Source organism: Lepus europaeus, chromosome 18 (assembly GCF_033115175.1).
Source record: "Lepus europaeus isolate LE1 chromosome 18, mLepTim1.pri, whole genome shotgun sequence".
Taxonomy (NCBI): Eukaryota; Metazoa; Chordata; class Mammalia; order Lagomorpha; family Leporidae; genus Lepus; species Lepus europaeus.
The window spans coordinates 1,480,823-1,492,638 of record NC_084844.1 but is presented as its reverse complement, the minus strand read 5'-3'; the positions used below and the strand labels follow the sequence as shown (position 1 = coordinate 1,492,638).

At 73.3% G+C, this 11,816-nt stretch overlaps 1 protein-coding gene across 1 annotated transcript; it reads left to right on the top strand.

Annotated features, from left to right (window-relative positions):
• Window positions 1–5,065: 5,065 nt before the first annotated feature.
• On the top strand, window positions 5,066–10,713 carry CHMP6 (charged multivesicular body protein 6). The gene is made up of 8 exons (XM_062216491.1): window positions 5,066–5,182; window positions 6,302–6,411; window positions 6,665–6,752; window positions 7,007–7,093; window positions 7,655–7,720; window positions 7,851–7,931; window positions 8,436–8,490; window positions 9,134–10,713. The coding sequence occupies exons 1-8, from the start codon at window positions 5,120–5,122 to the stop codon at window positions 9,187–9,189; spliced, it is 606 nt and encodes a 201-aa protein (XP_062072475.1). The 5' UTR covers window positions 5,066–5,119; the 3' UTR covers window positions 9,190–10,713.
• Window positions 10,714–11,816: the final 1,103 nt, after the last annotated feature.

The following is an 11,816-nucleotide window of genomic DNA, read 5'->3' as shown; positions in this document are numbered from 1 at the left end:
GAACCGGAGGCCTAATGGCTGGAATTATTAAATTCCGGTTTGAAACATGGAGGATCCCTGGCCTCTCCAGGGCTGTGCTGGCCGGGCCTTGTTGAGAGTAATCTTTTTCCTATTAGCATCGTTTTTTTCTGTCACCAGGACTTGTGAACAAATTGAGAGGTCATAAAAACGAGGGGCAGCCTGGGGCGGCTGCAGCCAGGGCCGTGGTCCAGCCGCCCCTCAGCCACACGGGCAGCCCTGGGGACACGCAGGGACACGCGGCATGGCCGTCCTGCCGAGCACAGAGCCAACGGGGGACGGGTAGCCGCCTCTCTGCAGTGGGGCCCTGGGCATCCCCTCCCCAGTGTGGGAGGGGCCTCGGCTCGTAGAAGCTGTCACGTCCCCATCCGGGAACCCGTGACTGCCTCGCTGTGCCTCCACGTGTCCGTCACCGTCCCCTGCCCGGATTCCGGCAGACGGCCCTGGGGAGGGCCAGTGGCGTGGGGTGGGGGCTCTGGCAGGGGCTCAGGGAGGCGTGTGTTGGTGTCTGCCATCCGTGCCTGAAGCCGACCGAGGCCCAGGAGGGCCCGGGGATGGCCCCCAGCAGGTGCACCTGCTGTGCTCTTGGCTCCCCCCGTGCAGGGGGTGGGGGCTGCGTGTCTCCAGCTCCTGGTCCTGCAGGGGTGACTGGGGTGACTGGCGTGCTGTCACACCTCTGCAGTGCGTCCAGGGGGGCAGAAAGGCCCTGGGGACGCTGACCACAGCCCTGAAGCACAGGCCTCCTTGGCCCCAGCTGGTGGCCAGGCTTTGTGTCCCCAAGGCCCACGTGCTCCACAGCCCCTCCCCCAGGGCCCCCATGCCCGGGCGGGGGCTTCTCCCTCCCCACACACGGCCCGCTGCCAGCCAGGAGACGCCTCTGTGGAAGAGGCCAGCACTGGGGGCAGAGGCCATGGGCCCTGCCCCAGGGACCTCACGGCTGCTGAGGGAGACGGGGAGCAGGGTGGGAGCCAGGCAGGCCCCGGGGTGAGGGCAGACTGAGGACCCAGAACTTGGGTGAGGCCTCCCTGCACCCAGCGTGTGGAGACGGGGGTGGGGGAGGAGGTGCGCCAGGTGCTGGGTGCGGTACAGCCAAACCCCCCTCCCCAGGGCACCGCCGAGGCCCAGGCCACAGAAGACCAGAGCTCCAGGGCTCCCAGAGAGACCCCCAGCTGCGGGGAAAGGGGCTGCACCGGCCCTAGAGTGGGGGTGGGGCAGCCTCCTCCGGACCTGGGCTCTGAGCCCAACCTCTCGTGGACTGCAGGGCCCAGGGGGGCCTCTGAGACCCCAGCCACCTGCAGCCAAGGAGGCAGACTCAGCAGGGGGTGAGAAGCTGCAACACAGGCGTGGAGCGCTCCTGTGCTTTGGTTTTAAAATTTATTTATTTTATTTGAGAGGGAGGTCCTTTTTAATTTTATTTTATTTGAAAGGCAGTTTACAGAGAGACAGAGAGAGGTCTTCCATCCACTGGGTCACTCCCCAGATGGCCGCAACGGCCAGAGCTGGGCCAGGCCAAAGCCAGGAGCTTCCTCCGGGTCTTCCACGTGGGTGCAGGTGCCCAAGCACTTGGGCCATCTGCTGCTGCTTTCCCAGGCCGTAGCGGAGAGCTGGGTCGAAGTGGAGCAGCCGGGACTTGAACCAGCACCCACATGGGGCGGGGGCATCACACACTGCTGCACCCCAGGGCTGACCCTGGCCACTGGATTCTCCACGGGAGTAAGGAGACCACTCCGTGGGAGATGGGAGAGGCAGGTGCCCCAAGGCCTTCTCACCCCTCCCCACACCAGCCCAGGGCCACTACAACCCCAGCCACAGCCAGGTGCCCCTCCAGGGCCCCGCGGGCTCTCAGCTCCTAGAGTCCGCCGCGGCCAGCGGCCCCTGCGGCCCCACCTCGGTCCCCCCCGTGAAACGCACAGGGTGCTGGCCCCGCTGCACCTCCGCCTGCTCTCCCCGGACTCACGAGCCCTTCCCCAGCCGCTCGGGGGCAGCCGGAGCCACTGTGCGACCCTGGGTGAGACCACCCGCTCCCCGCCGCCCGCAAACCGGGGCAGGTGCCGAGGCGAGCGGGCGGCCTCACCGCGCCCAGGCGGGTCCCTCCGAGGACCCCGGGAGCCGCCGCCCGACCGCGAGGCTCTGCCGGGTCCTCCCGCCGGGGTCTGGACGCGGGGTCCGCCCGGCGTCCGCGGTCCTGCAGCGCCACCGCGTGGTAGTCGCGAAGGTCGCCGCCGGGCCGGCCGCGCGGGGACCTGGAGGGCAGGGGTCAGCTGGCTGGGCCGCGCGTTCCCCCTTTCCGGGCCCTCCAGGCGAGGTCGCCGTCCGTCCAGGGTCAGCGGGCCCAGGTCGAGGCCCAGGCGAGCGGGTCCCCTCCGACGCCCACACCCGTGCGCCGGCATCAGCAGAGAGAATTGGCCTGACCATTGTCTTATTCCAGAATGTTCCTTGTGCCCCTCTTATTCTCCGGCCCCACCCCCGTTACAGCCTCCATCTGACCCTGCTCCCACCCGGGGCCCCTGGGGCAGCTGCAGCCCCCGGCCACTCTCCGTGGGGGTCTCCCCGCCCGTCTCGCACGGACAAGGCCGACGGAAACGCTCCCGCGTCCGTCTGCGCGGGCCTGCAGGTGCGTGCGTTCCTCACGGAGGCCCCGCGACCCCGCGCGCGTCGTGGTGCCGGGGACGTGGACGGGGCCGCGTGGGCTCGGGGAGCGGCCTCAGCTGGCCATGGGGGCCCCGAGCGCAGCCCCAGGGCGGCCACTGCTGGAACCCGGGCGCAGGAAGGCGTGGGGGCTCGGCGGGGAGGCAGCGTCCTGGGCCCCAGCGGACCCCGAGGGAGGCCGCTGTCCGCGGGGGTGGGCGGTTCCTGGGCCCCGGCGGACCCCGAGGGAGGCCGCTGTCCGCGGGGGTGGGCGGTTCCTGGGCCCCGGCGGACCCCGAGGGAGGCCGCTGTCCGCGGGGGCGGCGTCCTGGGCCCCGGCGGACCCCGAGGGAGGCCGCTGTCCGCGGGGGTGGGCGGTTCCTGGGCCCCGGCGGACCCCGAGGGAGGCCGCTGTCCGCGGGGGTGGGCGGTTCCTGGGCCCCGGCGGACCCCGAGGGAGGCCGCTGTCCGCGGGGGTGGGCGGTTCCTGGAAGGGACCCCGCAGCGACGTTCGAGACCTCGGGAGCCACCTGCAGTCCCCCCTCCCCGTGCTGTGTGCCTGTGTCCGCGCACGCTGATGTGTGTGCACACGTGTGTCTCTGGGTGCGTGTCTGGGCCACACGTGTGTATGCGTGCATGTGTGTCTCTGGGTGCGTGTGTACACGCACGTGTCTATTATGTGTGCGCGTATGGTTCTGTGTGTGCACGTCTGTCTGTGCATACACGCGTGCTTCTGTGTTCACATGTGTGCACACGTGTCTGAGTGCATGTATGTGTGCACATGTGTGTCTTACACATTTATCTGCACATATGTGTGAGCGTGCATCTGCCTGCCTGTGCACGCGTGTATCTGTGTGTACGCACGTGTCTCCATGCGTGTGAGCATGCATGTGCCTGTGTGCGCGTGTTTGTGTATTTTACAACTTTACAAGTGTAAAACCTCGCGTAGCTCCCAGCTGTACCGACAGTGGGCACCAGGTGGAGCCTGGCCAAGTTCTGCTTCTCCTGAGCGAGCAGCGCGCAGGCGTGGGCAGAGCCGGGGGTCTGTGTGGGGTGGGCTCCAGGGGAGCTGGGCTGGGGGCTGTGCTGGGGCAGGGACCCCCTGAGCCCGGGGCGGGGGCACCACTGGGCCCAGCCCGGGGGTCTGTGTGGGGTGGGCTCCAGGGGAGCTGGGCTGGGGGCTGTGCTGGGGCGGGGGCACCACTGGGCCCAGCCCGGGGGTCTGTGTGGGGTGGGCTCCGGGGGAGCTGGGCTGGGGGCTGTGCTGGGGCAGGGACCCCCTGAGCCCGGGGCGGGGGCACCACTGGGCCCAGCCCGGGGGTCTGTGTGGGGTGGGCTCCGGGGGAGCTGGGCTGGGGGCTGTGCTGGGGCAGGGACCTCCTGAGCCCAGGGGCGGGGGTGGGGGCGCCGGGCCCCGTCTCACTGCTGGTCCACGGAAACTGAGCCCTGGCCAGATGGCCAGAGGCCGGCCTGCACCCCACACCCGGGCGCCTGAGCGTGGAGGCCAGGAGGCCGTGCCTGAAGGACCCCGCTCACCCCGCGGCCGGCCGGGCTCCTGCTTCCCCGGTGTGACCGGAACAAGCCGCTCTAGGCTGACCAGTCGGCGGCCCCCGAGGCGGGGGCAGGCAGCGGGGCCTCAGCTCTCAGCTGGGAGCCGCAGCCAGCCCAGGCCCCCGGGGGACATGCACCTGCTCCCAGCCACAATGGCCCACACACCTGGCTCCCAGTGGCCGCTGGTCCTGGGGCCCCAGAACACCCCGGGGGCTGATGGGAGCGGCCCCAGGAGCCCACAGGCCCTTTCCATAGCGCCGACCGGTCCCGGAGCTGCCCAAGGGCAGGCGAGGTCAGAGGGCTCCAGGGACCCCCTCCCTCCCACTTAACTGGCCCTGCGGCTGGACAGGGGCTGGGTGGATCCGGGGCAGAAACCAGGAACGAGGAAGCAAGGGGCCGCGCTCCCCGTCTCTCCCGAGGGGGTCAGCAGCTCTGCTGGCCTCCCTGGCTCCGACCCCCAGGGATGGCACTGACCCCCAGGGACGGCACTGACCCCCAGGGATGGCACTGACCCCCAGGGACGGGAGCCCCGGCTGCGGTAGGACAAGCAGCGGCCGCGCGGTTCTTCATACTTGAGTCCAAAATGTCCAGTGGACACTTGCTGGTGCCGGCGCCGTGAACTTGAACTCAACTTCCTATCTGTCTACACCCGCCCGCCTGTCTCGGCCAGCGTGGTCTTCTGCGGGGGTGGGCTGCGCAGAACGCACGTCGGGTGACCCGCGCCGCCGCCAGCCCGGCCCGCGGCCTCGAACCCGGGGCGCGCCGGGGCCGGGCGGGCGCTCGACTTCGCGTTCCGCGGCGCACGACCCTGCGCGGCCGCCGTCGTCCGAGCTCCGCCCCCGACGGCGGCCGCGAGGCGGTGGCGATCAGGCTCAGCCGGGCCGGGGCGCGCCGGGCGGGGGCGCGGGGCCGGGCGGCCGCCATGGGCAACCTGTTCGGCCGCAAGAAGCAGAGCCGGGTGACGGAGCAGGACAAGGCCGTCCTGGTGCGGGCCGGGGGCGCGGGCGGGAGGTGGCGGGGGGCCGGGCCGGGGCGGCCGTGCGGTCCCCGGTCCTGGTGCGGGCCGGGCCGGGGGCGCGGGCGGAGGGGGCGGGGGGCCGGGCCGGGGCGGCCGTGCGGTCCCCGGTCCTGGTGCGGGCCGGGCCGGGGGCGCGGGCGGGAGGTGGCGGGGGGCCGGGCCGGGGCGGCCGTGCGGTCCCCGGTCCTGGTGCGGGCCGGGCCGGGGGCGCGGGCGGAGGGGGCGGGGGGCCGGGCCGGGGGCGCGGGCGGGAGGTGGCGGGGGGCGCGGGCGGGAGGTGGCGGGGGGCCGGGCCGGGGCGGCCGTGCGGTCCCCGGTCCTGGTGCGGGCCGGGCCGGGGGCGCGGGCGGGAGGTGGCGGGGGGCCGGGCCGGGGGCGCGGGCGGAGGGGGCGGGGGGCCGGGCCGGGGCGGCCGTGCGGTCCCCGGTCCTGGTGCGGGCCGGGCCGGGGGCGCGGGCGGGAGGTGGCGGGGGGCCGGGCCGGGGCGGCCGTGCGGTCCCCGGTCCTGGTGCGGGCCGGGCCGGGGGCGCGGGCGGGAGGTGGCGGGGGGCCGGGCCCGGGGCATGGGCGGAGGGGCGGAGGTCGCCGCAGGCCCGGAGGCGCCCGCCCCAAGGGCCAGTGTGGCCGCCCCTGCGCCCTCGGCTCCCTTAGCCCGGGGGATGCGCGGAGGGGGCGGCTTCCGTCTGCGGGTCCGCCCCCCCCCCCGGCCCCACGTCTCCCACGTGGGCGCAGGGCCCCGGGGGTGGGTTCGGGCCGCAGCCAAGCCCCCGCCTTGGGCTTCTCTCGGGCCCGAGGCAGCACCCGGTGTCCAGCCCGAGGGCCTCTGAAGGCTGCGGTGCCGCGCAGGGCGCACAGGGCCCTGCCCGAGCCCTCGCGTGGGCCCGGCTGGACAGGGCCTGGGCTGCCCCCCAGCGTCCGGGCGGCGACCCTGGGAAGGGCCGAGCCGCCGTGGGTCCTCGTGGGCAGCACACAGGGCCAGCGGCCGCGGGGACCCGGCGGCTCCTGCGGGGGCAGCGCCCTGCGGCGCCCCCTGCTGGGTGGCCGGAAGGGCCCCGGTGGCCGGGCTGACCTGGGCGTTCCCCGCAGCAACTGAAGCAGCAGCGGGACAAGCTGAAGCAGTACCAGAGGAGGGTGGCCCAGCAGCTGGAGCGGGAGCGGGCGCTGGCGAGGCAGCTGCTGCGGGACGGCCGGAAGGAGTGAGGGCGGGGCGGGGCGGGAGGGGTGAGGGCGGGGCCGGGAAGGAGTAGGGGGCGGGGCCGGGGGCGGGGCCTGGCTGGGAAGGAGTGAGGGCGGGGCGGGGCGGGAGGGGTGGGGGCGGGGCCTGGCTGGGAAGGTGTGGAGTGGGCGGGGCCGGGGGCGGGACCTGGGCGGGGCGGCAGGAAGGAGTGATGGGGGCACGGGGACAGGGCCGGGGTGGGCAGCGGTCACTGCCGGAGCCTCCCTCCGCAGGCGGGCCAAGCTGCTGCTGAAGAAGAAGCGGTACCGCGAGCAGCTGCTGGACAAGACCGAGACCCAGATCAGCAGCCTGGAGACCATGGTAGGCGGCTGCACGCGGGCACGCGCCCCCCGAGCGTCCCCGCGGCCGGCCCGGGGGGCTCGGGAAGCCGTCCGGAGGCCCGGGTCTGCCCCAGCACGGGGGCTGCGGCCAGGGCTCCATGAGGTCCCTGGCGGCGGGCCTGAGCTGCCCGGGGCCGCTGGCCAGAACGCCCCCAGGCCTGTGCCCGCTGGGCAGTGGGGCAGGGGTGGCCCTGGCGCCCTGAGCCCGCCCCGACGTGCTCCTGACCCGTCCAGGTCCAGAGCATCGAATTCGCCCAAATCGAGATGAAGGTGCTGGAAGGGCTGCAGGTCGGGAACCAGTGTCTGAACAAGATGCACCAGGTGGGCGGGGCCGCCGGGGCGGGGCGGGGCTACGAGGCAGGGCTGGCGGGGCGGGGCCAGTGGGCGGGGCTGCCCGGAGCCCGCCCATGAGGCAGGGCCGCTGGGGTGGGGCGGGGCGGGCTGAGCCCACGGGGTGGGGCCGCCGGGGCGGGGTGGGGCGGGGCCGCTGGGCGGGGCTGCCCGGGGAGGGGCTGCCCCGGCCTGGGAGCCGAGCCCCACGAGGCAGGGCTGCTCCCCTGAGCCCGGCAGGCCGCCGCCCGGAGCTTGCTCTTGCCTGGGCCTGGACCGAGAGGAAGCGAGGCGCCTCTGCCAGCTGCCCGGCCCCTCCCGGCCCCAGCTGGCACGGGAGGCCGTGGCGTGAGGCCCACTGGAAGGCCGAGGCTGCTGTGGCCGGGGCAGGTCCAGCCGCACCGAACGCGCACCCTCGGGAGCCCTGGGGGCCCGGCCTGGCTTCAGCGAAGCAGGCCTGAGGCCGAGGCCTGAGCCGCGAACTGGGCGGCCGTCGTAGTGGCCAGCGTCCCCTCGCCGACCGGCACTGGCCCTGTTCCTGGCCGTCTCCAGGTGATGTCCATCGAAGAGGTGGAGAGGATCCTGGATGAGACGCAGGACGCCGTGGAGTACCAGCGGGTGAGTGGCCGCCGAGCCCAGGATGGCCTCCGCTGCCCGCGGTGCCCCATCTCACGTGGGGGACACGCTGACCCACGAGGGCCCCTCCTCGGCCCCGCCCACCACGCCTCACCGCCACTCCCCCCCACAGCAAATCGACGAGCTGCTGGCGGGCAGCTTCACGCAGGAGGACGAGGACGCCGTCCGGGCAGAGCTGGACGCCATCACTCAGGTAGCGGCCCCTTCCCGACACCACCCGCGTCTGCGCCGAGCAGAGCCCCACAGCCTGTCCCTCGGCGCCGAGGCTCACGGGGCTCCGTGCACCTGTGCTGGGGGCTGCACCCCTGCCCCGGCCAGGCTCTGGGGGCTGTCTGGACCCCGCTGCCCTGTGGTCTGCCAGCTCCTTGTGGCCCCAGAGCTGCCTGGGGCGCGGAAGGAGGGGCGGCCCTGGCTGCCGCTCGGAGCCCTCGGCGTCTGTGTGCCCCCCCTCGGGAGGACAGGCCGCGAGGTGACCCTGGTGCCACCGCTGCCATCCGACCTGTGGACCCCAGAGTAGCCCGCGGCCCAGGCCTGGTCCGCTCCTCGCGAGCCCGGGTCTTGGGAAGTCCTAGGGGTCAGGGGTCGTCACAGCCCCTCAGCGTCCCAGGACCTGTTGGAGAAGCCACCGTGGCTGTGGCTGTGGCCGTGGCCTCCCAGGCGCCTGAAGCGGCTCTCCCGTCCTCGCCCTCCCCTGCAGGAGCAGCTCGAGCTGCCGGAGGTCCCCGCGGAGCCCCTCCCGGAGAAGACGCCAGGTACCGCCCTGTGCTCCTCGGGCGGGGTCACCAGATCCCAGAGGGAGCTGAAAGCGCCCCGGCCACCCGGTCCCCTACCCCACCCCCGCGGAGGCCGGCCCCACCTTCCCTGCCTGCTGGGAGGCGCTGTGTAAAACAGCCATGCACCCTGTCCCCCGGCCTGGCTGTCCCCTGGGTGGCTGTCCCCTGGGTGGCCGTCCCTAGGGTGGCTGTCCCTGCCTGGCTGTTCCCTGCCTGGCTGTTCCCTGCCTGGCTGTCCCCGGGGTGGCTGTCCCCTGGCCTGGCTGTCCCCGGGGTGGCTGTCCCCGGGGTGGCTGTCCCCTGGCCTGGCTGTCCCCGGGGTGGCTGTCCCCTGGCCTGGCTGTCCCCGGGGTGGCTGTCCCCGGGGTGGCTGTCCCCTGGCCTGGCTGTCCCCGGGGTGGCTGTCCCCGGGGTGGCTGTCCCCTGGCCTGGCTGTCCCCAGGGCCATGCTGACCGCTGTGCAGTCACACGTGATTCTGCTGGGGGAAGGGCTGGGCCTCTGGGCCTCGTGGACCCCGGTGCACCTGCTGTGCTCCCGGGGTGGGCAGTGTGGACCCGGCCTCTGTCAGGAAGCCCTGCCCCAGGCCCCCACGCGTCACGAGCCTCTCTGTTTGCTCCACAGAAAAAGCCCCCGCCAAGGCCAGGCCCCGGCAGACAGAGCTGGTGGCGGCCTCCTAACCCCCGGGACTCTCCGGGGCCCAGCCCACAGTCTGGGCGCGCGGCAGCCTCGGACGGCTCCCAGGAGGCCGGCAGCGGGCCGGGCTGCCTCCCGCGGCCAGGGCACCCGGGCCTCGCGTCGGGACGACTGCCGGACGCCCTGTGACTCCGAGTCGGGCCACACGCGCACTGCCGTCCTGCTAGTTTCTGGATTAAACAGAAACGTCGAACCCTGGGCCGAGCCCAGCCTCCGCGGTGCAGGCCGCCCCGGTGCTGTCCACGCTGCCACCCGCCCGTGCAGCTCCTCTGCTTCCTGTACGCTCGCCGCCCCCTCCCCGGCCTGGCCCTGGCACCTGCCCACCGCGCCTCGGGCTCCGTGTGGGTGAGGAGCGGAAACCCCGGGACACAGGCGTCTGAACCTCGCACCTGCCGACAGGACCTCCAGAGGCAGAGGGGACCCTGCGCCCGCAGTGGGGCCCACCCAGCGCCCTCGGGGGCAGCCCGCCCGTCCAGCTCCTGAGCCACAGGACCCGGCTCGGGCACCTTGTGCCCGGGGCGGTTCTGTTGCTGGATCCGCACCTGGGAGCAGCGCGGGCAGAGGCCACCAGGGACAGAGGGGGGTCCTCTTCCCCGGGCCCAGCCCCGTGGCCCCGTATTAAACTGGCCTCTGTGGACGTGGCTCCGTGGCGTCGCTCCAGCGGGGGGTTGGCGTGTGGCTCCTGCCCTCAGAGTGACCCTGACCCTGGAGGCACTGTGGACACAGGAAGGCAGCGAGGGGCCCAGCCCTGGGCCCCAGGACACTTTCTGGGCGGCTGCCCTCCCTCAGAGGCCTGGGCTGCCTGTCACGCGCACGGGTGTGCAGGGCCGGTGGCTGGTGGCCAGTGCCGAGGGCCCTGCCCCCACCGTGAGGGGGGCTGCTGGGCGGGAGGCAGGTGCCCAGGGGCGAGTGGGCAGCTCCCTCCGGGGTCAGGATGCTGAGACCTGGGCCTATTCTGACTGCCCTTGGCCCTGCTGTGCTGCGGCCACCAGGAGGGCCTCTGCCCCCCTCACAGGGACTTGGTGGGACCTCAGGCTCCTGGGCCGGCTGCTTGCTTGGCCCTGGCCGCCCCAGGGGCGGTCTCAGTGCAAAGCCTGCTTGGGCTGTGAGCTGTCTCTCCAGAGCGGGGGTCTCTGGCTGGGCAGGGTGGGGGCAGCGCCACACAGGCCCTGGCTAGTGTGGTCCAGGCCACATCGGCCTCCCCGAGCCTGTGGTGGCCCCGCCCACCGCCCCTCGGTGGTGTGGGCGTGACCCTGGGGCCTCACGCTGTCCAGGAAGTGGGCTCCAAGAGTTCACCACCCTGTTCTGTCTCCTGACCCCAGGCCCAGCTCGCCCTGGCCTGCGGCTGCCTGTCCTGTTGTGGGGCAGGACCATCCCGTGCTGGGCTTGGGGCCCCAGACCATGGGGGCGCAGCTCGGCAAAGCCCCATAGCAGAGCTTGGGTTCTGCCGGAAGGGAGTGTGGGTCCGGGAGACACCAGGGAGGGACAGGCCTGGAGCCGCTGCGCGCTGGGCAGAGTGGGGAAGGGCTCGGGGCTGGGGGACAGTGGCTTCCGCAGAGGATCTCCCGGGGAGGTGCCCTGGCCTCTGGGCAAGGGACACGGGAGGGGGAGGAGGGTGGGAGGGGGAGGGTGCCCAGTGCCCGGTGCTCACTGGCTCAGCCTCCGCGCCCAGCTCACACACTGGGAGCCTCGACTCCGCGGAGCTCCGTCCGTGCGCTCTGAGGGAAGACGGCGCCGTGCTGTGGGGTCTGCCTGTCGCTCCATCACCCAGCCGCGGGCAGGGCAGCCAAGCCCACCCATGACGTGGGCGCCAACGGCCGCCTCAGCCGTAGTCAGAGCAGCCCAGGCCCAGCCTGTGTTCTGGGGGGGCATCGCCCAACCACCAGCTCGCTCCCCAAGCAGCCAGGGCAGGGTCCCAGGAGTCCACCCAGGGCTCCCACGTGGGCAGCAGAGACCCAGCCAGCAGAGCCATCCCCTCTGCCTCGCGGGGTCCACGCCAGCAGGAAGCCAGGGTCGGCGTGGCCGGAGTCTGGACCTGTGCCTGGCTCGGGTGCAGCTTTGCTGTATCTCTGACTTCCACCTGGGGCCGAGGCTGGGCCGTAACCCACGCTGTCCGCCTGTTGTGTGCGCACCTGTGTGTCGACTGCACAGCTGGCAGCTGGCTGGGGGCCGACGGGCAGAGGAGTGGGCTTGGGAATGGGCCACGGGACCGGGGCACCGGCTCCCCGAATCCTCCCCGGGGAGCCCCACCCGCCGCCACTGGAGCAGCCGAGCCGGTGCTGGTGTTGTCACGACGACCTGGGCTTCTCAGTGGCCGGGAAGACCCCCCAGCTCCTCCCCTGGCCCGGCGGGTGGGGGGGTCAGTGCGGAACGAGACCCTCAGCCAGGCCTCTGCAGGGGTCAAGGGGCCCGTCGGCGGGGATGGTGTGACCAGCGTGTTCTCCCCAGCCTGTGTCATCTCCAGGGACCCGCTGGGGGCAGGGAGGAGGGGCCGCCACATCAGGCCTGCTCTGCACCCCTGTAGCCCCCAGCTTTCTCCAGTGATGCCGGGGCCAACCCCTGGAGGCTGCAACCTCAGCCGGCCACCGCGGCTGGCAGTGCTGGCCCCCGG